The following is a 22,053-nucleotide window of genomic DNA, read 5'->3' as shown; positions in this document are numbered from 1 at the left end:
GCTGTAGGCAGTGGCTTTATCCACTATAACAAAATGTCATCACCATCATTGTGATTCTCGTTCTTTATTTCTAGCTGGTTATAGGTTATTCCCCCTTCTGACAGGTATCACAGTCCAGTGCTGCCTATTGTGAAATGTCTAAAAGCAGTTGTTTCATATATTTTTGCCAGTTTCTGGTTGTTACCAGTGGGAAGTTAAGTGTGCATCTTGTAGTACCTCATGGCCAACAACAGGAATCTAGTGGATATTACCTTGTGATATGAAAAGGGGTCATAAAATAATTCTACACTAAAGACCCAATGAAAATTTCTAGGAAAAGATCAAATAACTACAAAGCACCTGGCAAATACTGGTTGTTCCCATAATTTTTTTTAGGATTTATTTATTTACTTTGAAAGAGTTACACAGAGAGAGAAGTAGAGGCAGAGAGAGAGAGAGAGGTTTTCCTTCTGATGGTTCACTCCCCAGTTGGCTGCAACAGCTGGAGCTGCACCAATCCGAAGCCCAGAGCCAGGAGCTTCCTCCAGGACTCCCACATGCGTGCTGGGGCCCAAGGTCTTGGGCCATCTTCTGCTGCTTTCCCAGGCCATAGCAGAGAGCTGGATCAGAAGATGAGCAGCCAGGTCTTGAACTGGCGCCCATATGGGATGCCGGCACTGCAGGCGGCGGCTTTACCAACTACGCCACAGCGCCGGCCCCCGCATAGTTATATGATATGGGCATGATAAAGGAAACCCAGTTTCAAACGTTAACTGCACTGTGCCATCTGAATTCATTTTCATATAGTAGTAGAAATTCAACACTATGTGGGAGATGTCCTTTTCCTTTTGCCATTTTAGAAATTGTAACAAATATTTTTTGCCTTCTCAATCATGCTAGCGTCAACCTAGGAGTTTCTAGCCATTAATTCAAAAAGCCACTGAGAAGTATGTTTTTGTCCCAGACTTAAACAGAAGCATCCCTTGGCTGGCGCTGTGGCTTAACAGGCTAATCCTCCACGTTGCGGCACCGGCACACCGGATTCTAGTCCCGGTTGGGGCACCGGATTCTATCCCGGTTGCCCCTCTTCCAGGCCAGCTCTCTGCTATGGCCCGGGAGTGCAGTGGAGGATGGCCCAAGTGCTTGGGCCCTGCACCCGCATGAGAGACCAGGAGAAGCACCTGGCTCCTGGCTTCGGGTCAGCACGATGCGCTGGCCGCGGTGGCCATTGGAGGGTGAACCAACAGCAAAAAGGAAGACCTTTCTCTCTCTCTCACTATCCACTCTGCCTGTCCAAAAAAAAAAATTAATAAATAAAATAAATAAATAATAAATAAATAAACAGAAGCATCCCATGTGAAATCCTCGTGTTTATTCTGTCTTCAAACCTCAGAAGTTGAACCGGAGGTTTCTAGTTTTCTTTTAATAAACTCTAAAGTGTTTTTTTATTGTCTTGATTTGAAATGAATACCGAAGGTGTTGATCTTGTCTGTGACATTTCAGAGTTTGCCAAACTCGTGGAAGACTTCCGAAGTTTTGGGGTGAAACTCACGCAGTCAGCCAGCGGCCGCAGCCAGGGCACATTTGAATGGGTGGACAGCATATTGGTGCAGGCCCTGAAGTCTGGAGACTGGCTCCTGATGGACAACGTTAACTTCTGCAAGTGAGAATCTTGGGCTTCATCGCAAGTGGGCCTGATTGAAATTTGGGGATATCCTGTCAAAGTAGAAACCCAGGTGGAAGCTCCATATTTTTTTCAGCTTTTTTAAAAAAAATTTTTATTTATTTTCATTTTATTTGAAAGGTAGAGAGAGCAAAAATGAGTGATGGATAGATGGATTGATCAAGATAGATTTTCTTGCCGGCGCCGTGGCTCAACAGGCTAATCCTCCACCTTGCGGCGCCAGCACACCGGGTTCTAGTCCCGGTTGGGGCGCCGGATTCTGTCCCGGTTGCCTCTCTTCCAGGCCAGCTCTCTGCTGTGGCCCGGGAGTGCAGTGGAGGATGGCCCAAGTGCTTGGGCCCTGCACGCGCATGGGAGACCAGGAGAAGCACCTGGCTCCTGCCTTCGGCTCAGCGTGGTGCACCGGCCACAGCGCGCTGGCTGCAGCGGCCATTGGAGGGTGAACCAACGGCAAAGGAAGACCTTTCTCTCTGTCTCTCTCTCTCATTCTGCCTGTCAAAAAAAAAAAAAAAAAAGATTTTCTTTTCTCTGGTTCATTCCCCAATTGTTGCAATAGCAAAGGGCTGGGCCAGGCAAAAAACTAGAGCCTAGGATCCTATCTAGGTTTCCCAGGGACGCAAGTCTATGATCCGTCACCTTCTGCCTTGGAAGCAGAGATAGGACTCAAATCCAGGTACTTTGATCTGGGATATGGATATCCCAAGTGGTCCTTTAACCACTGTGCCAAATACCTGCCCCTTTGTCCACTCTTTTTCTTTTTGTTTGTTTGATTGTTTTTGTTTTTGACAGGCAGAGTGGACAGTGAGAGAGAGAGACAGAGAGAAAGGTCTTCCTTTGCTGTTGGTTCACCCTCCAATGGCCGCCGCGGCCGGCGTGCCGTGGCCGGTGCACCGCACTGATCCGAAGCCAGGAGCCAGGGGCTTCTCCTGGTCTCCCATGGGGTGCAGGGCCCAAGCACTTGGGCCATCCTCCACTGCACTCCCGGGCCATAGCAGAGAGCTGGCCTGGAAGAGGGGCAACCGGGACAGGATCGGTGCCCCGACCGGGACTAGAACCTGGTGTGCCGGCGCTGCAAGGTGGAGGATTAGCCTGTTGAGCTACGGCGCTGGCCCACTCTTTTTCTTAAAGTACATGCTTATCTATATTCTATAAACTGCTCCTGTGGTGAGTAGTGGTAGTTTACTATTAGATAACTGCAAGATTTTAGTCCTGTATAATTTTGAGCTGAAATGAACTCTAACAAAATTAGATTACTTTTCTAAGCAATGTCCTTTGCTTCTGGTCTCTTAATTTAACATAGGAAATCTTCCTTTGTTAGGCTCTTAATGCAAAATCTGAGACAGGGAAGAAAATGTGCATCAGTGATGATGACAATTTAATAGGGGATCACTTTTGATCCTATGGTAAGGAAAAGAGCAATTATGAAGCTATTGTTTTTATACAGGTCAATTACAGTACTAGAAGCTGGTAGGAGGTCAGACAATGGGTTTCTCTTTGTGCAGTCTTTTTTGTTTTTTTATTCTGAGTATTTGAAATAGAAATCTAGCTACCTTCAAATGGATTTCATAATATTAGGAGGTAGGGGAGGGGAAAAGGGAGAGAGAAAGGGCTATAGCTGAGGGAACTTTCTATCATTTAGCTTAATTTTATTTATTAAGTCAGCAAATATTTTCTGTATTTACTGTTTGTAAATCACTGGGTAATATGCTTTGGAGAGTGAGAAGCGCATTCAGTGTGGAAATCTACTCTTGCAAGAGACCTCAATTCTTAATGGGGGAAGTGGTGCTTACTGAAAGGAAGAAGTGAGTTAGAAGCAGTTGGTGCCTGTGTGAGGAAGAATCAGGGCAGCATGTCACTGTTTCATTTGGATTCTGTCTGTGCAGCCCATCAGTGCTGGATCGTTTGAATGCTTTGCTTGAACCTGGAGGTGTCCTCACTGTTAGTGAAAGAGGAATGGTGGATGGATCTATTCCCACGATAACACCAAATCCCAATTTCAGGTAATTCTGTCTCTTATATTTCTGCCTAAGTGTCTGACAATGGATGTGACCATGTAGTAGGACCTCCTTGTGTATAGTATTTATATGCTGAGCCTTGAGGAGGTTTACCTCTTCATTAATTCAGTTAACAAATATTTATTGGGGCTCAAATATTTGCCTGGCACTGGTAGGCTATGAGGACACAGCAGTAAACAAGAGAGGTGAGATTTCTCTGGGTTGGTGGTGTAGAGAAAACAGGAGACTAGTCCCCAGCCTTTCACAGTGGTCTAGACAAGATACAATGATAAGATATAAGTGTGGACTTGGGTGGTAAGAAGGGCAGTACTTGTTAATGGTCTTGTGGTTGAATAATTGGGTGAAAAGGAGAGCCATCTACTGAGAAAGGGAATATTGGCAGAGGAGCAGGGAATAAATTGTTCAGTTTTAGACAGGTGTGTGAAATGTCAGGTGAGTAGATGGAGGTGTGGATGGGCATTGGATATGTGAAGCTAATCTTTTTCAGGAGAATACATTACTCCCTTTTCTGCTTCCTATAAATTAGTTAGAACTAGGAGTTAGTACTGCCCCTGATTTGGGAGCTGTTGAAAGTGGGATTTTTAACATTTTCAGGTAGTAGTTCAGTTGCGCTGGCTATCTGATACATAGTGACATGGGAAAGCAGGAATAGAGACACTGGTGTGCAGGACTGATACTGCTAGGAAGGCGAACGTGGAATGCAGCTGACTGCAGCCCCCTGGGAGTTGGTGGAATCTGCCTTGATGAGCTCCCTGAAGATGGGCCACTCATAATTTGCCATCACTGTTGTGAGCTACACCATTGATTACACTGTTACATAATTCTTTTTGAATTGCCATTTTACTAGACTTTTTCTCTCGATGGATCCTGTTCATGGAGAAATATCCAGAGCTATGAGGAATCGTGGACTTGAAATCTACATTTCAGGAGAAGGAGATGAGGGCATCCCAGACAGCCTGGATTTAAAAGTTCTGCTGCACAGTCTTGGGTTGGTGGGGGACAGTGTGTGTGACATCCTCTTGGCTCTGCACACAGAGACCCGAAGCACTGTTACAGGTGAGGTGGTTCACTTTGGGTTTTCTGCAGAATTTCAGTCCTGCTAATTTAAGGGTTCTAGCATTTAGTATATATCGAAAGAGAAAATTAACAGGAAAGCCTGTTACAAGTGTAGATATCAAGGTTGAGCAAGTAAGAGTGAGGTGAATGAGTTTCAGTAGTTTAAAGACGCTCGCCAGAGAACTCTGATACCTGCACTCAGAGGCCAACAGAAGGTTTCATGATGTTTGCCACCACCATAGCTCCAGGATTGTCATTGGCTTCTTGCAGGTGTAATAAAGAGGAAACTGAGTTAAAACAGATAGGTGTGACTTCTAAATGTTCAACTTTAGAAAAAGGAACAAATTAAATTCTGTAGTTGACTACGGTGTGTTGTGTACAATAATAAATATCTGAGTGGGTTGAGTAAGTTTAATGTGATGACAAAATTTATCTACTTTCATCAATGATTTTGAAGAAGCTGTTTCTTACAGATGGCAAATTTTTCTTTGTAGGTTCTCCAACATCATCTCTGTCGGCTCTGATTCAGGCAGCCATACTCATTGTCCAGGGCTTGCAGCGTGGGCTGAGTTTGGTCAGATCCTTTACAGAAGCATGCTGGACAGTATATGTCCGTTCACAGCATTCCCCAGCAAATCAGAAGGTACTTTGAAGTGTTCTCATACTCTTGTCAGATGTAACACCCTACATTTATTTACATTATGAAAATGATTTTTGTAGGTGGCAACTTTAATGACCTGAAACAGTTGACTACTGTGGTTTTGTTCTAATAGAGATCTGGCCTGGTTACTTTTCTAGAAAATAGCTTCAGTGTCAGTATTCCTTTCTTTCTTTTTTTTCAAAGATTTATTTATTTTACTTGAAAGAGTTACGCAGAGAGAGGGTGAGAGAGGTCTTCCATCCGATGGTTCATTCCCCAGTTGGCCTCAGCGGCTGGAACTGTGCTGATCCAAAGCCAGGAGCCAGGAGTTTCTTCTGGGTCTCCACACGGGTGCAGGGGCCTCCTCCACTGCTATCCCAGGCCATAGCAGAGAGCTGGATGGGAAGTGGAGCATCCGGGACTAGAACCAGTGCCCATATGGGATGCCGGCGCTTCAGGCCAGGGTGTTAACCTGCTGCACCACAGTGCCAGCCCCCAGTATTCCTTTTTTGAAACCTACCTGTAATTGAATTTGTGGTGTTGTACTTTGAAGAATGTGTCAGAGATTTTGGGAGACAGTCACGTGGACCCTAGAAAACTATTCTTAGATTGATTGCTAATTGTTCTGGTAAATAAGGCTCATGTTGGTACCATGTTCTGTGTGTGTTTATCTCCTGCCAGCTTATGCATGCCTTACTGGAGAAGCATCTTTCTTTTCTGAGAGCACATGAAGCCTGGGGAAACTCAATTCTTGCTATGGGATTGTGGCCGGATTCTGTGCCCTCAGCTCTCTTTGCTACTGAAGATTCTCACCTTTCTACAGTGCGAAGTGATGGACAGATCCTGGTGTATTGCCTCAACAGGCTGAGCTTGAAAACTAGCAGCTGGGCAAGGTCAGCAGGCCTTCAGTTTCTGTGCTTTCTGGTTTTTTGGCTTGTTTTTACTTTGCTGGCAATAGGACAGCATGTATATACCTAGAACATTATGTGGCCAGTTGTTCAGCTGTTATAATTTCATTGTTCATTGTAATATTGCTGTTTGTTATATATTGGGTTTGTGTTGTAGTTGTCTTCATTTGTGGGGCCTCAATTTTTTCTCCTTTATTGCTTCAATCTAATTTTTGTAAAATCGCTTTCTCAGGTTCTTTGAAATGTGAAGTGACATATTATTCTAGTACTCACTTTGCCCATTCCAATGAATTTCAGGGGTCAGCCTCTTACCTTGCCAGACTTAGAGAAAATTATGCAGTCTTCCAGCCCTGAGAACCTGAAATTCAGTGCAGTGGAAATGGATACATACTGGATTGATGAACCGGATGTTTTGGCCATGGCTGTTAAATTGCTCATTGAAAGAGCAACCAATCAGGACTGGATGCTTAGAGTTAAATGGCTTTATCATTTAGCCAAAAACATACCACAGGGGCTTGGTGAGTAAGGGGAGCAATGAGGGAACTTACGTACACTTAGCCTGTAGTGCCTCAGCAGCTGTCTTTTCTTGGGGTTACACTGTTACAATTATAACTGGCACATTTCTTTGCAAGAAATTTGTGACCTGGCATTATTTTAAAATAGTTGTTTAAAAGTTAAGAAACAAGCCTGTCCTTAGAAGTATCGCAGAATCAACTTTTGTTCCTATGTAATATTAAGGCATTCAGAATCTCTCCACTTTTTTGTAACCAATTCAAAAGGAAAGTGAAAATTATGTTGCATTTTAGTTTGGAACATCTACTTTTTTGCTTTACTATTGCTGTATAACCATTCAGTCTGGGGAATATGTCATATGTGATATGTATTCGCACGGTGTGTTAGATTCTAATCTTGTTACCACTGTTCCAAGTGGTCCCACATATTTTCTTGCATTTTTTTCATTCTAAGAGAGGGGAAAAGGCAACAGTAACACTGCCTGGCCTATAAAGTATAGGATAATTAATAGTTTGTAGAGATTGATGAATAAAGTAGTTGAGTTTGCAGTAGCCCCACCCCCACCCCTTTAAGATTTACTTATGTATTTATTTTAAAGATTTATTTATTTATTTATTTGAGAGGCAGAGTTATAGGTTGAGAGAGGGAGAGACATCCACTGGTTGACTCCCCAAATGGCCACAGTGGCCGGAGTTGGACCAATCCAAAGCCAGGAGCCAAGAGCTTCTTCAAGGTCTCCTATGTGAGTACTTGAGCCATCCTCCACTGCTTTCCCTGGCCATTTGCAGAGAGCTGGATTGGAAGAGGAGTAGCTGGGACGCGAACTTGTGCCCATGTTGGGTGCCTGTGCCACAGGCTCAGGCTTAACCAACTATGCCACAGTGCTGGCCCCAAGATTTATTTATTTGAACAAATTACACAGAGTTTCTATCTGCTGGTTTCACTCCACAGATGGTTGCAATGGCCAGGCCTGGGCCATGCCAAAAACAGGAGCAATGAGCTTCATTCAGGTCTCCCACATGGGTGGCAGGGGCCCAAACACTTGGGCCATCTTCTGCTGCTTTTCCCAGGGTAATAGCAGAGAGCTAGATTCAAAGTGGAGCAGCCGGGACTCAAACAAGTACGCATGTTGGGTGCTGGCGTCACAGGCAACATCTTAACCAACTGCACCACAAAGTCTGCCCTTGTATTAGTCTTTCTAATCCATCAGAACTTTCAGATAAATCAATGAATGGGTATCTATGATACATGTGATTAATCTAAACAAGTATAGAGAAATTTGTATAAGTTTTTTACAAATTTTTTTATAAATTTTAGAAAGAAATGGATAGATAGCCTGCCCCAGTCTGCTGATAAACTTTTCAAATGCCTGGAATGGCTGGGAGGTTGGTTGTCAAAAGCCAAGAGCCGGGAGCTTTCTAACTACCAACTTAACTGCTAGACTAATGATCCACCCTTGTATAAATATTTTTATCTGCATTATCCTGAATGTAGCCACTATCCACCAAGAGCTACTAATATATATATTAGTGTGTGTGTGTATATATATATATATATGTAAAATGTAAGTTAATTAATATTCAGTAAACCAGAAAATTGAGTCCTTTTGTTACATTAGCCACATTTCAGTTGCTCACACGTGGCTAAATGCTATGTGGATAGTATAGTTGTAGACTATTTTTATCCTTGCCGTAAGTTCACTTTTACTCAACTCCTATGGAGTCTAACATTTGCTTCTCCTTCCTCATAGAATCAGTGCAGATTCATTTGGAAGCCAGTGCAACAGGTCTCAGGAATTTTTACTCTAATTCTCTTTCAACTGGTATCAGCAATATCTTCAAAATATTACAACCAAATATGACAGGTAGGTGCTTCGTTGTGATTTCTAGTTCTCAGCAGTGTTTTGGGAACTTATCTCTTGAGGTTATGGGGAAAAGACCCGTCAAGAGTTCTGACTATAAAAGTACTTTTTATTTTTATTTATTTATTTTTTAAAAGATTTATTTATTTATTTGAAAGAGTTACACAGAGAAGGAGACACAGAGAGAGAGAGATAGAGAGGTCTTCCATGCGGTGGTTCACTCCCCAATTGGCCGCATCCGAAACCAGGAGCTTCTTTCAGGTCTCTCATGCAGGTACAGGGGCCGGAGGACTTGAGCCATCTTCCACTGCTTTCCTAGGCCATAGCAGAGAGCTGGATGGGAAGTGGAGCAGACGGTACTTGAACTGGTTCCCATATGGGATGCCAGCACTGCAGGCAGCGGCTTTTACCCTCTACACCACAGTGCCAGCCCCAGAAGTACTTTTTAGAAGTATCAGGATATCCACATGCAAATTTGTTTTCTTTATCTGAAATTGTCCATTTAACTTCCAGTTTCTCAAAGAGGCTGATGAGTCCCATGTAATGCAGAGAACCCAAGAGTTGGAGGATTAGGCTCTGGTGCCAACTCCATCATAAACAGTGATTCGTAATTCAAACCTGTGCTTGAAAACTAGGGGAATTAAGTTTTTATTGCTCTTAGGTGCCTTTCACTTTTATCATTCTGGTGTTTACTAGTACTGTTACACATGAGATACTTGACTTGAAGGAAAACTACACAGGATGACTTCTGTCAAGAAATATAAAACATTAATGATAAAAGTTTTAAAGCCTTGACGGAATAATTCTTTTCTTTTTTTCTTATTTTATTTTAAAGCTCCCTTTATTTATTTGAAAAAATTACAGGGAGAGAGCTTCCATCCACTGGTTCACTTCCCAGATGGTGGCAACAGCTGGGGCTGGGCTAGGCCAAAGACAGGAGCTTCTTCTGGGTCTTCCACATGGGTGGCAGGGGCCCAAATGCTTGGCCATCTCCTGCTTTTTCCCAGGCCATTAACAGGGAGCTGGCAGCATTATGGGTTGCTGGTGTTGGAGGCAGCAGCTTTACCTGCTATGCCACAACACTGGCTCCAGTGGAACAGTCCTACAGAATTATGATAAAATTAGTAGACTGTCTAGTTGAATGAAGATTTATTTTATTAATAAAGAGAGGGCAAAATTATTTATTTAAATAATAGGAACAATGAGGATAATGGGGATATTTTTATAAAGCCAGATTTTTGTTTTCCCACCTCTGTTTTTCTTTTATGTTGATCAGAATGCATGTTAGGAAGCGTTTGGGTTGGGTAAAACATGCGTGATGCTTTTGTGCTTAACTAGTTAATATACACACACTAAAGGAAGAAATCAAGCCTTAGAGAAGACTATTCTGATAGTAAGGCTGTGGCAGAACTGAATCATGGCTTTACAATTATGAGGATAGATACAGAGTAGCAGACACTGCTTATCCTTTTTGGAACACATTCGCTCTAACTTCATCTTTTTCAGTTAGGTAGTGGTATTTGTTTTATTGGGCTTTGGAATTTATATCCTTTCCTCAAAACTACCTTGCTACATAAACAGTCTATCCTTGCCAGGCTACAGTATGGCGGATGCTTTCAAACTTAAGAGCTCCACTCAACTCTTCTGCTCTGCCACCTTTATCTGAATGCTACCAGGGTTTTCACAACCTCTGGAGGATCCCCTACGGTACTTTATAGGAGATACATCCAGTTTGAGCCAAAGGAACATAGGGCACCAGCAGCGTAACAGCTGATGCTGCCACGCAGTGATTTTAGACATTGCTTTTATGTGAAACAAGCTCAAGTTGTTTTTCTTACTGAAAGCAGACATTCATTTTCTTCCATGTAAGTAAGTGTTTTCAGGGCAGTGGTGTGAGGTTGAATAATTATACCGAAGAGTTCTTCTCAGACATGTAGTGGGTTCTGAGGAAATGGATTCATTGTTAGATTGTCTGTTGTAGCAGTGATTACTTTCCTATCCAGCAGTGGGATGAATTTTCAGGACTTACAGCCATTTCACATTTGGAAAGGAAATATAAAAGCTGTGGATTCTTGCATTTCTTATGTCATGGGCTGCAACCCATAGCATTTCCCTGCCACATCCCTTGCCCATCAGGAGTTAGTGTGAAATAATGAAAGCATTCAACTGAAACTTGACAGGGAACAAGATTTTAATGCCAAAATCTTTTTATTTATTTATTTATTTTTAACTAGATGAATTTGTGATTCCTCTGGACCCCCGATGGAATATGCAAGCTTTGGACATCATTAAAAACTCAATGGACTTTGACCCACAGAAGGAACCACAACTATTCACCCTCTTAGAAGCCATTGTAAACAAGTATGTGAAGCCTGCTGCTCTCAGTGCTGTTGGCTTCACTGATTATTCCTTTCCTAAGACCCTATCAAATACAGTCTGTGTGTGTTTAGTTTTGTGAACCTGAGAACACTAGGGTGTTAAACATGATTGCCTTCAGTCTTGTTAATTATTATTATAAAAGTCATCCTTTATCACACAGTAGTCCTGTTTCTACTCTGTTCTGTTTGTGACTCCCAGCAGTGTCTCCCATTTTCACCTCTTTATTCTCTCACAGTCTTTCCCTCAGCCATCTATTGGTTCTCACCATTTTCTATCCTCACATGTTGGAGGCATCCATAACACCTGCATACTTAATGTACACATATAAATGCAGAAAATTGTCATATAGAATGGTCTTTCCTCATTCTTTAATAGCCGGTTGATGTTTTCAGAATGGCCATCAGTGTAACAAGATGGTTTTTTTGTTTGTTTGTTTGTTTTTTGTTTTTTAAGATTTTATTTATTTATTTGAGAGGCAGAGTTACAGGCAGAGAGAGGGAGAGACAGAGAGAAAGGTCTTGCATCCACTGGTTTACTCACCAAATGGATGCAATGGCTCAAGCTGGGCTGATCTGAAGCCAGGAACTGGGAGCTTCTTTTGGGTCTCCCATGCAGGTACAGGGGCCCAAGCACCTGGGCCATCCCCCACTGCTTTCTCAGGGCATAGTAGAGAGCTGGATCAGAAGAGGAACAGCCAGGATAGGAACTGGTGTTTATGTGGGGTGCAGGTGCTGCAGGCAGAGACCCAGCCCACTATGGTACAGTGCTGGCCCCTGTAACAAGATGTTAAAATAACTATCATTGGAGTATAGAGTGTATGAGTGGAAGGTACACTAATAATAATTATGTGAATAATTTTGATGAGTTTTCACAAAGTGAATCCACAAGTGTGGTGCATACTAGTGCTTCAGAGGCTGCCTTGCTTCTTCCTGAGCCTCTCCCCAGGTAACTTCTTACACAAGAGGTGATCTAGTGATGGCCACTTCGAAGAGCTCACAGTACAGTTTGTAAGATCTTGGCAGAACAATGGAGCAAGACCTGGCAGCCTGCTTATACCCAGCTTTCTCTGTTCTTCCTCTTCCCATCTCAGTGCTCAGTGTTTTTACCTCCATCTCCCTAGTCCAGAATTTGCAGAGGCAGGAGAGGAATGGTAGGATTCAGCCTTGACAGGATGTCATTGAAAGTGTTACTAGCCAGTCACTGATCACTGATTACACTGTTTTTGAATGTCATTCCAGGACCATCATATATCTTGACAGGGACAAACGGATATTTACTGAAGCAAATTTGGTTTCTGTTGGTGGCAAAAAGTTAAATAGTGTCTTGAGAATGTCCTTTGAATTCCATAAAGGTAAGAACATTTACCTTTTTGTTCTTTCGTTAAATGTAGGATTGCATAATGTTGTAGAAAGTAAAACATTCAGCAGCTGCTATTTTGCTGGCTGTTATTGATCTGCTAGAGTCTTTATAAACACATATACTTCCTCAGTAGGTTTGACAGGTTTGACTAATGTTTACTAGGCATGGACTCTGTGCCAAGACTCCGCTAAACGCATCTTATGTGTCTTTGCTATGATCAAGACTACTTTTGACTCCACACTGTGAGGTTGATGGCCATGTTACCAGTGAGGAAAGGGAGACATATTGGTTATCAAAGTCACAATTCTAGAAAGAAACAGCCAGAATTTGACAACGAGGCCTGTTGACTACATATTCATAAGCATTTGATTATAGGAAGCAACATTTTCTCTTAGATTTTTTGATTGAAAAGATAGCTGCTTGTTGGGAAAAATCCCGGCTATAAATAAATGTAAATATTGAAGAGTTCTTTCTTATAACATCTACTGTGAGTTTTAGTTTCTTTGGTGTCTTCTCATCTGTTTGTTTTAACTAACTGCCCAAACATATTTGTACTTTGATTTCTTTTTGTATTTTAATATTTATATAAAATATTTTCATTCCATAATTTGTATTTTTATTAAAATATTATTACATCTATTTGTGTACATGTGTCACTTATAAGTTTAAAAATAGCAAGCATACAGTTACTTTCAGTTTTGAACTTTGAAAGTTGACCTTTGTATTTATGATGACATTGAGTCCCAGGTTACAGTTTATTTTGAAAATGTCCAGAAATTAATTTAAATTGATGGAATGTTCTGATTTTTATTTATGTCAATTCTTAAGATCCAGAGAGCTATCACAGCCTGCCCCATGAGATTGTGGTCAATCTTGCTGCTTTTTTTGAACTTCTTGATGCACTAATCCTGCTATGGATACAGTCTTCCCAGGAGATGGTGTCTGATTCCTCTGTCAATGAGGTGAGGAAATCTGTTTGTTTTTATTTTATTTATTTATTTTGTTTATTTGGAAGGCAGAGTGAAAAAGATATCTCCCATTCACTGCTTCACTACTCAAACACATGTGACTGCTGGGGCTGGGCCAGGTTGAAGCTATGAGACTAGAACCTTTCCATTTTTCCTACATTGGTGACAGGAACCCAACCACATTATCTGTTACCTGCTGCCACCCATGGTGCACATTTGCAGGAAACTGGAATCTGGAGTAGAGCTTGTTCTCAAACCCAGGCACTGCAATATGGGGTATGAGTATCCCAAGTGACCTCCTAACCCCTCATCCCAAACACCTACCTCTGTTCTTAGTTTAAAGATTTCTTAGTGCAGAGATTCAAGGGACAAGACTAACTTCTGTATTTTTATCTGTTAAATATTACTTGAGAAATTTAAGTGTTCTTAACATTTTTAAATATACACATGCACATTTTAAAGTTTGAAGGAGGAATAATTGACATAAACTGCGTGTGTTTAAACAGTACAGTTTGATAAGTTACAGCAAACTGTTGAATGTACCCACGATCCTCAAGCATTTGCTTGTGCTCCCTTTGTGTTCCCTTCCTGTCTCCTGCTCTCACCCCAGCATATAACCATTTATTTGATTTCTGTTACTGTAGCTCAGGTACATTTTTTATAAATGGAACCATGCACTATATATTCTTTTTTGTCTGGCTTTTTCTACTGAGCATAGTTATTTTGATATGTAGCCATATAGGTTCATGGATTGGTCTTTTACTCTATTTAATTTCTGAGTAGTTCTTCACTGTATGGAAGCATTACACTTTACCCATTCTCATATTGATGGACTTTTGGGTTTTATTTGAATTCACTAGGTATATTTGAATTCACCATGTGCTTTTAAATGTCATTGTCAGATGTGGTTAAATGGTTTTTTAAAAATTTATTTGAGAGGTGGAGAGGTGTCTGATGGCTGGGATTGGTCTGAGGCCAAAGCCAGTAGCTGCAAACACTGTCCAGATCTCATGTGGGTAGCAGAAATTCAGTCATTTGAATCATCACTGCTGCCTCCCAGTGCTGTATTAGCAGGAAGCTGGAGTCAGGAGTCATATCAGGAAGTCAAACTCAGGCACTGTGATAACAGATGCGGGCTCTGTGGTACATGATCATTTTGACTGGTAGGCCATACACCTGCCCCTAAATAGAGTTTTGAGTCTGGATTATTTTGTCAATTCTGGTAGAGTGGAGTAGAAGATCTTAAGGTTTTTGCTTTCAGGATTTTCCCACCCCCCCCCCCTTTTTTTTTTTTAGAGAGATTTATTTTATTTATTTGAAAGAGTTACAGAGAGAGGTAGAGACAGAGAGAGAGGTCTTCCATCTGCTGGTTCACTCCCCAGATGGCCGCAATGGCTGGAGCTGAACCAATCCGAAGCCAGGAGCTTCTTCCGGGTCTCCCACACGGGTGCAGGGGCCCAAGGACTTGGGCCATCTTCTACTGCTTTCCCAGGCCATAGCAGAGAGCTGGATGGGAAGAGGAGCAGCCAGGACTAGAACCGGCACCCATATGGGATGCCGGCTCTTCAGGCCAGGGCTTTAACCCACTGCGCCACAGTGCCAGCCCCCAGGACCCCTTGATAATTGTAAAAGTTACCAGTGACCCCAAGAAGCTTTTGCTTATGTGGTAGCATTTTATTTTCATATTAGGCACATAGTTAAGAACTACAGTTTATAGCTGAGGACTATAAAAAAAACAGAGTGCTTCAAAAATTTCCTGGAAAGACGGAAGAAAAATTTATTTGGTGTGAAAATTTTTTGAAATCCATGCAGTTTTTTTTTAATGAAATGAATACTCTTTTTTTTTTTAAGATTTTATTTATTGAGAGGCAGAGTTACAGACAGAGGGAAAGACAGAGAGGGGTCTTCTGTCTGCTGGTTTAATCCCCAAATGGCAGCAATGGCTAGAGCAGGGCCAATCAGGAACCAGGAGCTTCTTCCAGGTCTCCCATGTGGGTGCGGCCCAAGTACTTGACCATCTTCTGCTACCTTCCCAGGCCATCAGCAGGCAGGTGGATTGGAAGTGGAAAAGCCAAGACTCAAAACTGGCACCCATATGGAATGCTGGCACCACAAGTGGATGCTTAACTTACTATGCCACAGCTCTGGCCCCCCTGCATAGTTGTATTTTTTTTTAAATAATACATACTTTTTAACAACCCTTCTCATTTGTAAATTTGCTTCAAAATTAGTAAACCCATTCCATATTAGTATGAATAAATTTTTAATTAAAAATTATCTGGTTCTAAAATAAAGATTAGTTAGATGAGTAGGACTGTTTTATAGTCCTGCAAATATCTTGAGTATCTGGCTTAAGAGAAGAAAGCTGGATTTCCACATCTGCTTCTGCATTCATTCTCTTACAGTATTTTGTTTCACTTTAAATTTGTATGGAAACACTGGCCTCTTGTAGTAATATGGCTGGAAAAGAAGGAACGATTTTAATCTTTGATTGCACTGCACAAACTTGACAAGTAGTTTTGTAAATCTTATTTGCAGTGGGAAATCTGAAAAAGAAAATGTCATTATACTTGTCATGCATTAAAACCTGCTGATTTAGTTTACACTTTGGATGGACTTATACAGAGGGACTTCAAAAGTTCATGTAAAAATGAAATTAAATGATGAGTTTAGTCTGCAAAAAAATCTTGAAAGCTATTTGTAGTGTTTCCATAATACACATTTTCTACCAGCTTTTTTTTTTTTTTTTTTTTTTTTTTTTTTTTTTGACAGGCAGAGTGGACAGTGAGAGAGAGACAGAGAGAAAGGTCTTCCTTTTGCCGTTGGTTCACCCTCCAATGGCCGCCGCGGTAGCGCGCTGCGGCCGGCACACCGCGCTGTTCCGATGGCAGGAGCCAGGTGCTTCTCCTGGTCTCCCATGCGGGTGCAGGGCCCAAGTACTTGGGCCATTCTCCACTGCACTCCCTGGCCACAGCAGAGAGCTGGCCTGGAAGAGGGGCAACCGGGACAGGATCGGTGCCCCGACCGGGACTAGAACCCGGTGTGCTGGCGCCGCAAGGCGGAGGATTAGCCTGTTGAGCCACGGCGCCGGCTCCACCAGCTTTTGAAGATGTGAATTTAAAAATTTTTGTTCATCAAAATAAACTTTTAATTTTATTTTACATAAAGTTTTTGAAATGCCTTCACAAATGTTTGGTTTTTTTTTTTGTTCTGTTTTTTGCCAACTAGACAAAGGATTTTTAATAGAGAAATGTCCTTTATTCAAAAATGATGATTGAACAATTGTTACCCACTTAAAATAAAAATGAACCTTTGCAACTGTCTCATGTACAAATTGCCTTAGTATGGATGAGACCTAAACTAAAAAGGTTAACCTGTGACCTGTCTAAAAGAAAATCCTTATAGGCTAAGGGTAGGCTGATTTCTTAGGATTCTTCATAAAAGAAAATAATTAGAAAATTAAAACCTTTTGTTAATGTTTGTGATCACTTATAAGAAAAACACTATAGGAAGAACTATGTATAAAATAACCCAAACTGAAATATGAGCAAGAGATTTGAAAAAATCCTTCTCAGAAAATATAAATCCCTAGGAAGAACTAGCAGAAATCGCAACAACAATTGTCAAGCAAACATGAATTAAAACCACTCAGCGGAATAGCTAGAATTAAAATCACTAATGTTATTAGTGATTATTATTAGTGTTATTATTGGCAAGGAAATAGAACATTTGGGATTCTCTTACACTGTTGTTTGGAGTATTAAATAGTACAGCTGCTTTGTATATTTACTGTATGATCCAACAATTGCGTTTTCTCTAAAGTAATAATTTTGTACTTCAGGGCAAAAGATCTTTACCTTCTCTGTGTACCTTATTGTTACTGTAAACATTCCTCTCTATCATTAGATTCTTTGTGTACCTTTTGAGTATTGATTAACAGTTGAAGTCTATGTCATGTGTCTGTTACTGGGAGAAGTTTGTTAGCAGTCTTGGTTTACTTTGTTTTTAGATCTTAGGTTCTTTGCAATGGCGGGACCGGCTTTGGACTGTGGCCGATACAGTAAAAGTAGATGCCCCAGGTCTGGCCCTGCTTGCTCTCCATTGGCACTGGGTTTCAAAACATCTGGTCCGTCAGATCCCCCAACTTCTACTGCAGCATGAAGACAAGTAAGACTCATATTTAGAGTGATAATGTTGATATGTATTTGTAGCTGATGTTAAACATGGATGGTTTGAAATTGAGACTGCTTCATTTTGCATACTTGAAATATTCTGTTGGAATATTGGTGACCGAAAATAAAATATGAAATGTGAGTGGCTTCTCTGGCATTTGTCCCTTATTTCTCTTCTTCCTTTTTTCTCCATTAAAGGTATTATCAAGAGGTTCAGGCTGTCTCAGATCATATTCAGAATTGTCTGGGGAGCCCCACCGGTGGCTTCTGTGGTGTAAAAAAGTTGCAGAAGTTCCTGGGACGGCCATTTCCTTTTAAGGTACACCTGGAAGCATGCAGTAAATAAAAAAGGCTTGACTTCTGAGGTTCCACTGGAGTGTGGGAACTGACATTCAATTACGCTAACCTTTGTCTGCAGAGCTTACCTCTCAGATATCCTATGAGCATTGTTAGGTGGTTTGTAAAGTTTTGACTTTATTATTGTAAAAATCTCTTTTGAGCACAAAGAATAAAGAAAGTTTTTCTAGAAGCTTTAAGAAAAATCTTAAATTTCTTCTTAGCTATAGAGACTGTTAGAAGAACCCCAGTTCTGCTGTGTAGTAAGCTGTCCTGGGTTTTCTTGTTTCAGAACAAGCTGGTGGTGGAATGTTTTTCACAACTGAAAGTTCTTAACAAAGCCCTTGCGGTGAGGGAGCGGACACCTGCCCTTGGGGAGAGTGGATGGCAGGAAGATATTAATCGTCTCCAAGTGGTTGCTTCTGAATGGATGTTAAAAGCAAGTCTCTTAGAGGCCTGGGGACTGATCCTCAGAGCTAATATTCTAGAAGATGTCAAGCTAGGTAATGTACTCTGGCACTTGATACTCTCGAGAGTTTCTTGTCTCTTGCTGCCAATACGATTCCCCTATTGGAGTATAAATATCATTGTATATGTGTTAGGAATTGGGGCTAAACTTTATAGTCAAACATTCTTTAATTCCATCATTAGAATCATGCAGGTATTGGCCGGCGCCGTGGCTTAACAGGCTAATCCTCTACCTTGCGGCGCCGGCACACCGGGTTCTAGTCCCGGTTGGGGCGCCGGATTCTATCCTGGTTGCCCCTCTTCCAGGCCAGCTCTCTGCTATGGCCCGGGAGTGCAGTGGAGGATGGCCCAAGTGCTTGGGCCCTGCACCCGCATGGGAGACCAGGAAAAGCACCTGGCTCCTGGCTTCGGATCAGCAAGATGCGCCGGCCGCAGCGGCCATTGGAGAGTGAACCAATGGCAAAAAGGAAGACCTTTCTCTCTGTCTCTCTCTCTCACTATCCACTCTGCCTGTCAAAAAAAAAAAAAAAAAAAAAAGAATCATTCAGGTATTAATATCACCATTTAACAGATGAGAAACTCAAAGCTCAGTTTAAACAATCTAACCCTGGCTAACTTTAAGCTCAGTCATTTAGCTGGCTGTTGGAAACATAGACCCTGAACTTCTGCCTACTGTACTTTAATGCAGCCTTTTTTTTTTTTTTTTTTTTTTTTTTTTTGGTCCAGATGAATTGAAGAATCTTGTGAATGCTCAGTGTTCAGAATTAAAAACCAAAGGACTGTCACTTGATTTTCTGGGGAAAAAACAAAGTGAAATTTCCTTCCCATCCCAGCCAGACTTTGCCTCCTTAATTCAACTCACCCGGAGTGTTCAGTTGTGGCCTGCAATGGAGTACTTGGCTATGCTTTGGCAGTACAAAATGATAGCTGATTTCATGACACAGGCTTCTATGAGAAGGTCAGCCATTGTTTAGGTTATGTTCTTACTAGATGGTTGTGTGCATTCTATGTGTGTAAACAAAACATAGACTTGTCTGGAAAGGGAATGGTTGCTGGAGCAGAGGGAGGTCAGTTGCTACTTTGGAAAGCCGAAACTTCCCCGAGGTTATTGTCCTCTTTCACCTCTAAGTCAATAGGTGTGTTTTTTTTCAGTGTAGTTGCTCATTTTAAAATAAATGTACTGCAAGTTCTGTGTGTTCTGCCTTATGTAATTCTCTAGCTGTTCATTGGTAGTCCACTGCCCACCCTCTTCCTATTTATCTTTGGAACAGGTCCAGGAAAAATCAGCAACCCCAGACCGATGCAATAACTCATCATGTCACCTTTTGTCTTAAATACACACCAGTTGCTCCTCAAGAGCTTCAAGATTTTTGGTCTTTGCTGCATTATCAGAAGGTAAAAACCACAATCAAAGAGGGAACTATGTAAGCATGCTTTATGCTATGAGTGGACCAGACATTTTGTGGCAGAACAAGGCTCCATGTTGTAACCCCAGTGTTATCTGAATTACTTTTTCTTCTTTTAAAAAGATTTATTTATTTGTTTGTTTACTTATTTATTTATTTGAAAGCTTTACCGGGGGGAGGGAGAGAGAGAGAGAGAGACAGAGATCTTGAATCCTCTGGTTCATTCCCCAAATGGCTGCAATGGCCAGGTCAAAGCCAGGGGTTAGAAGCTTCATCTGGGTCTCCCACATGGGTGCAGGGGCCCAAGACTTGGGCCATCTTCTGCTACTTACTCAGGCATTTTAACAGGAAGCTGGATCAGAAGTAGAGCAGCCAGGAGTTGAACTGGCACCCAAATGGGATGCCAGTGCTGCAGATGGTGGCTTAACCAACTGTACCACAGTGCCGACATTCTTGAGTTAGTTCTTAAGTGGGAAAATTTGGAGTGTGCTGTTTCACAGTTGTTATGGAATTATTTAATTGGTTTGTGGTGAAATGAGGTCAAAATTGTTACTTTCTAAAAATTTCCTGTTTGGTCAAAAATCTATTGTGTGAGGGTATTTTTACTCTTCCTTTAGGATAATATTGATTGTGGGTATCGGTTAACTCTGGTTTATATAATTTCATTAGCACAGATGTCAAAACTAAATGTTTGTGTGTGTATGTGTGTTACAGTTGTATGTATTGCTTTACTTAGGCTTTTCATGTAACCCTATAAAAGCAGATCTCCTCTCAGTTTTAAAAATTATAATGGGGGGGGCGGTAATTAAGTAAACCAGCATAGTGGTACAGAGGGCTAAACCACTGATTTCAATACTGGGATACTGGCATCCTGTAGTGGAGTGCTGATTCGAGTCCTGGCTGTTTCCAATTCAGCTGTCTGCTAATGGTTCCTGAGAAGGCAGTAGAAGATGATTCAAGTGCCTGGGCCCATGTGGGAGACCAGGATAGAATTCCTGGCTCAAGCTTCCACCTAGACAGCCCTGGCTGCTGCAGCCATTTGGAGAGTAAACCATCAGGTGGAAGATCTCTCCTTTTATCTCTCTTTCTGTCACTGTGTCTTTCAAATAAACAGATCTTTTAAAAAATTATAATCAGGTTAGGCCGGCGCCGTGGCTCAATAGGCTAATCCTCCACCTAGCGGCGCCGGCACACCGGGTTCTAGTCCCGGTCGGGGCACCGATCCTGTCCCGGTTGCCCCTCTTCCAGGCCAGCTCTCTGCTGTGGCCAGGGAGTGCAGTGGAGGATGGCCCAGGTCTTTGGGCCCTGCACCCCATGGGAGACCAGGAGAAGCACCTGGCTCCTGCCATCGGATCAGCGCGGTGCGCCGGCCGCAGCGCGCTACCGCGGCGGCCATTGGAGGGTGAAGCAACGGTAAATGGAAGACCTTTCTCTCTGTCTCTCTCTCACTGTCCACTCTGCCTGTAAAAAAAAAAAAAAAAAAAAAATTAGGTTAATTTGACTTGACCAAGTTGATCTTGGTGACTGAAAATCAGGAAAATTAGGATTAATGCTTTTAGACCTGTATGAGTTTTAGATGGGTGTTGGTAGACAGACACTTTGTAACTTGATTTATGAACTCTTTCTCAAATAAGATCTTCTAAGTTTTTCTTTATCTCTAGGTGTCTGCTGAAGAAATTTTTTCTTTGTGGTCTGAATTACTCACGTCTACATTTACGTCTTTCTGGAGCAGCACTGTGACCACAAATCCAGAGTACTGGCTAACGTGGAATCCTTTGCCTGGTATGCAGCAGGAGATGCCCAAATCTCTTTTGGACTCCACTTTGAAGGTTTGTTGGCATAAAATCAGAAAAAGGTTAGATGGTAGTGGAAAAAACATTATTCATGATTCTAGTAGTAAGCATTTATTCCCAGGCTAGAACAATACTTTACGTGCATTAGCCTAAGTATTTCTGAGGGTAAATTATGAGAATTAGAATTTAACCCTTGGTAGAAGTGGCTGCTGGTTCAATAAAAAAGTTAGTTATTACTGGATTGGCTAGGAGTGGTTTTTGATTTTTACTGTCGTGAACAGTGGGTGGGACTGTGAAGGGGCTGTTCAGGAGCCCTGGAACCCCCTAGGAAGGCTTGGGACCAGAGCACAGTGTCACTGACCCATATGAGGGCCTATTTCTCCACGTGCTTGCCACACTGGGTGGTACCAGCGCTCTCCTGATGAGAGTCAATCAGTTTCACCAACCTAATTTTAATCTGTACTTGTTAGGTTGTTACTCAGGTTGAGCAGTTTTTCATAGGTTTATTACTCTTTT

The 22,053-nt window shown here is 41.8% G+C and overlaps 1 protein-coding gene across 1 annotated transcript in view; it reads left to right on the top strand.

Moving 5' to 3' along the window:
- MDN1 (midasin AAA ATPase 1) overlaps positions 1 to 22,053 on the top strand; it is a 177,356-nt gene that overhangs the window by 102,726 nt on the left and 52,577 nt on the right. The window contains exons 44-59 of the mRNA XM_062186507.1: positions 1,483 to 1,642; positions 3,547 to 3,663; positions 4,526 to 4,734; positions 5,229 to 5,377; positions 6,056 to 6,267; positions 6,580 to 6,800; positions 8,546 to 8,659; positions 10,891 to 11,017; positions 12,274 to 12,386; positions 13,223 to 13,356; positions 17,372 to 17,529; positions 17,733 to 17,853; positions 18,163 to 18,373; positions 19,065 to 19,296; positions 19,610 to 19,733; positions 21,406 to 21,573. Coding sequence (XP_062042491.1) covers positions 1,483 to 1,642; positions 3,547 to 3,663; positions 4,526 to 4,734; positions 5,229 to 5,377; positions 6,056 to 6,267; positions 6,580 to 6,800; positions 8,546 to 8,659; positions 10,891 to 11,017; positions 12,274 to 12,386; positions 13,223 to 13,356; positions 17,372 to 17,529; positions 17,733 to 17,853; positions 18,163 to 18,373; positions 19,065 to 19,296; positions 19,610 to 19,733; positions 21,406 to 21,573 — 2,570 coding nt within the window. The remainder of the gene's footprint in view (positions 1 to 1,482; positions 1,643 to 3,546; positions 3,664 to 4,525; positions 4,735 to 5,228; positions 5,378 to 6,055; positions 6,268 to 6,579; positions 6,801 to 8,545; positions 8,660 to 10,890; positions 11,018 to 12,273; positions 12,387 to 13,222; positions 13,357 to 17,371; positions 17,530 to 17,732; positions 17,854 to 18,162; positions 18,374 to 19,064; positions 19,297 to 19,609; positions 19,734 to 21,405; positions 21,574 to 22,053) is intronic.

This window comes from Lepus europaeus, chromosome 3 (genome assembly GCF_033115175.1).
Source record: "Lepus europaeus isolate LE1 chromosome 3, mLepTim1.pri, whole genome shotgun sequence".
In the NCBI taxonomy this organism is placed as follows: Eukaryota; Metazoa; Chordata; class Mammalia; order Lagomorpha; family Leporidae; genus Lepus; species Lepus europaeus.
The sequence above is the reverse complement of the archived record's forward strand: the minus strand, read 5'-3'. Positions and strand labels throughout refer to the sequence as shown.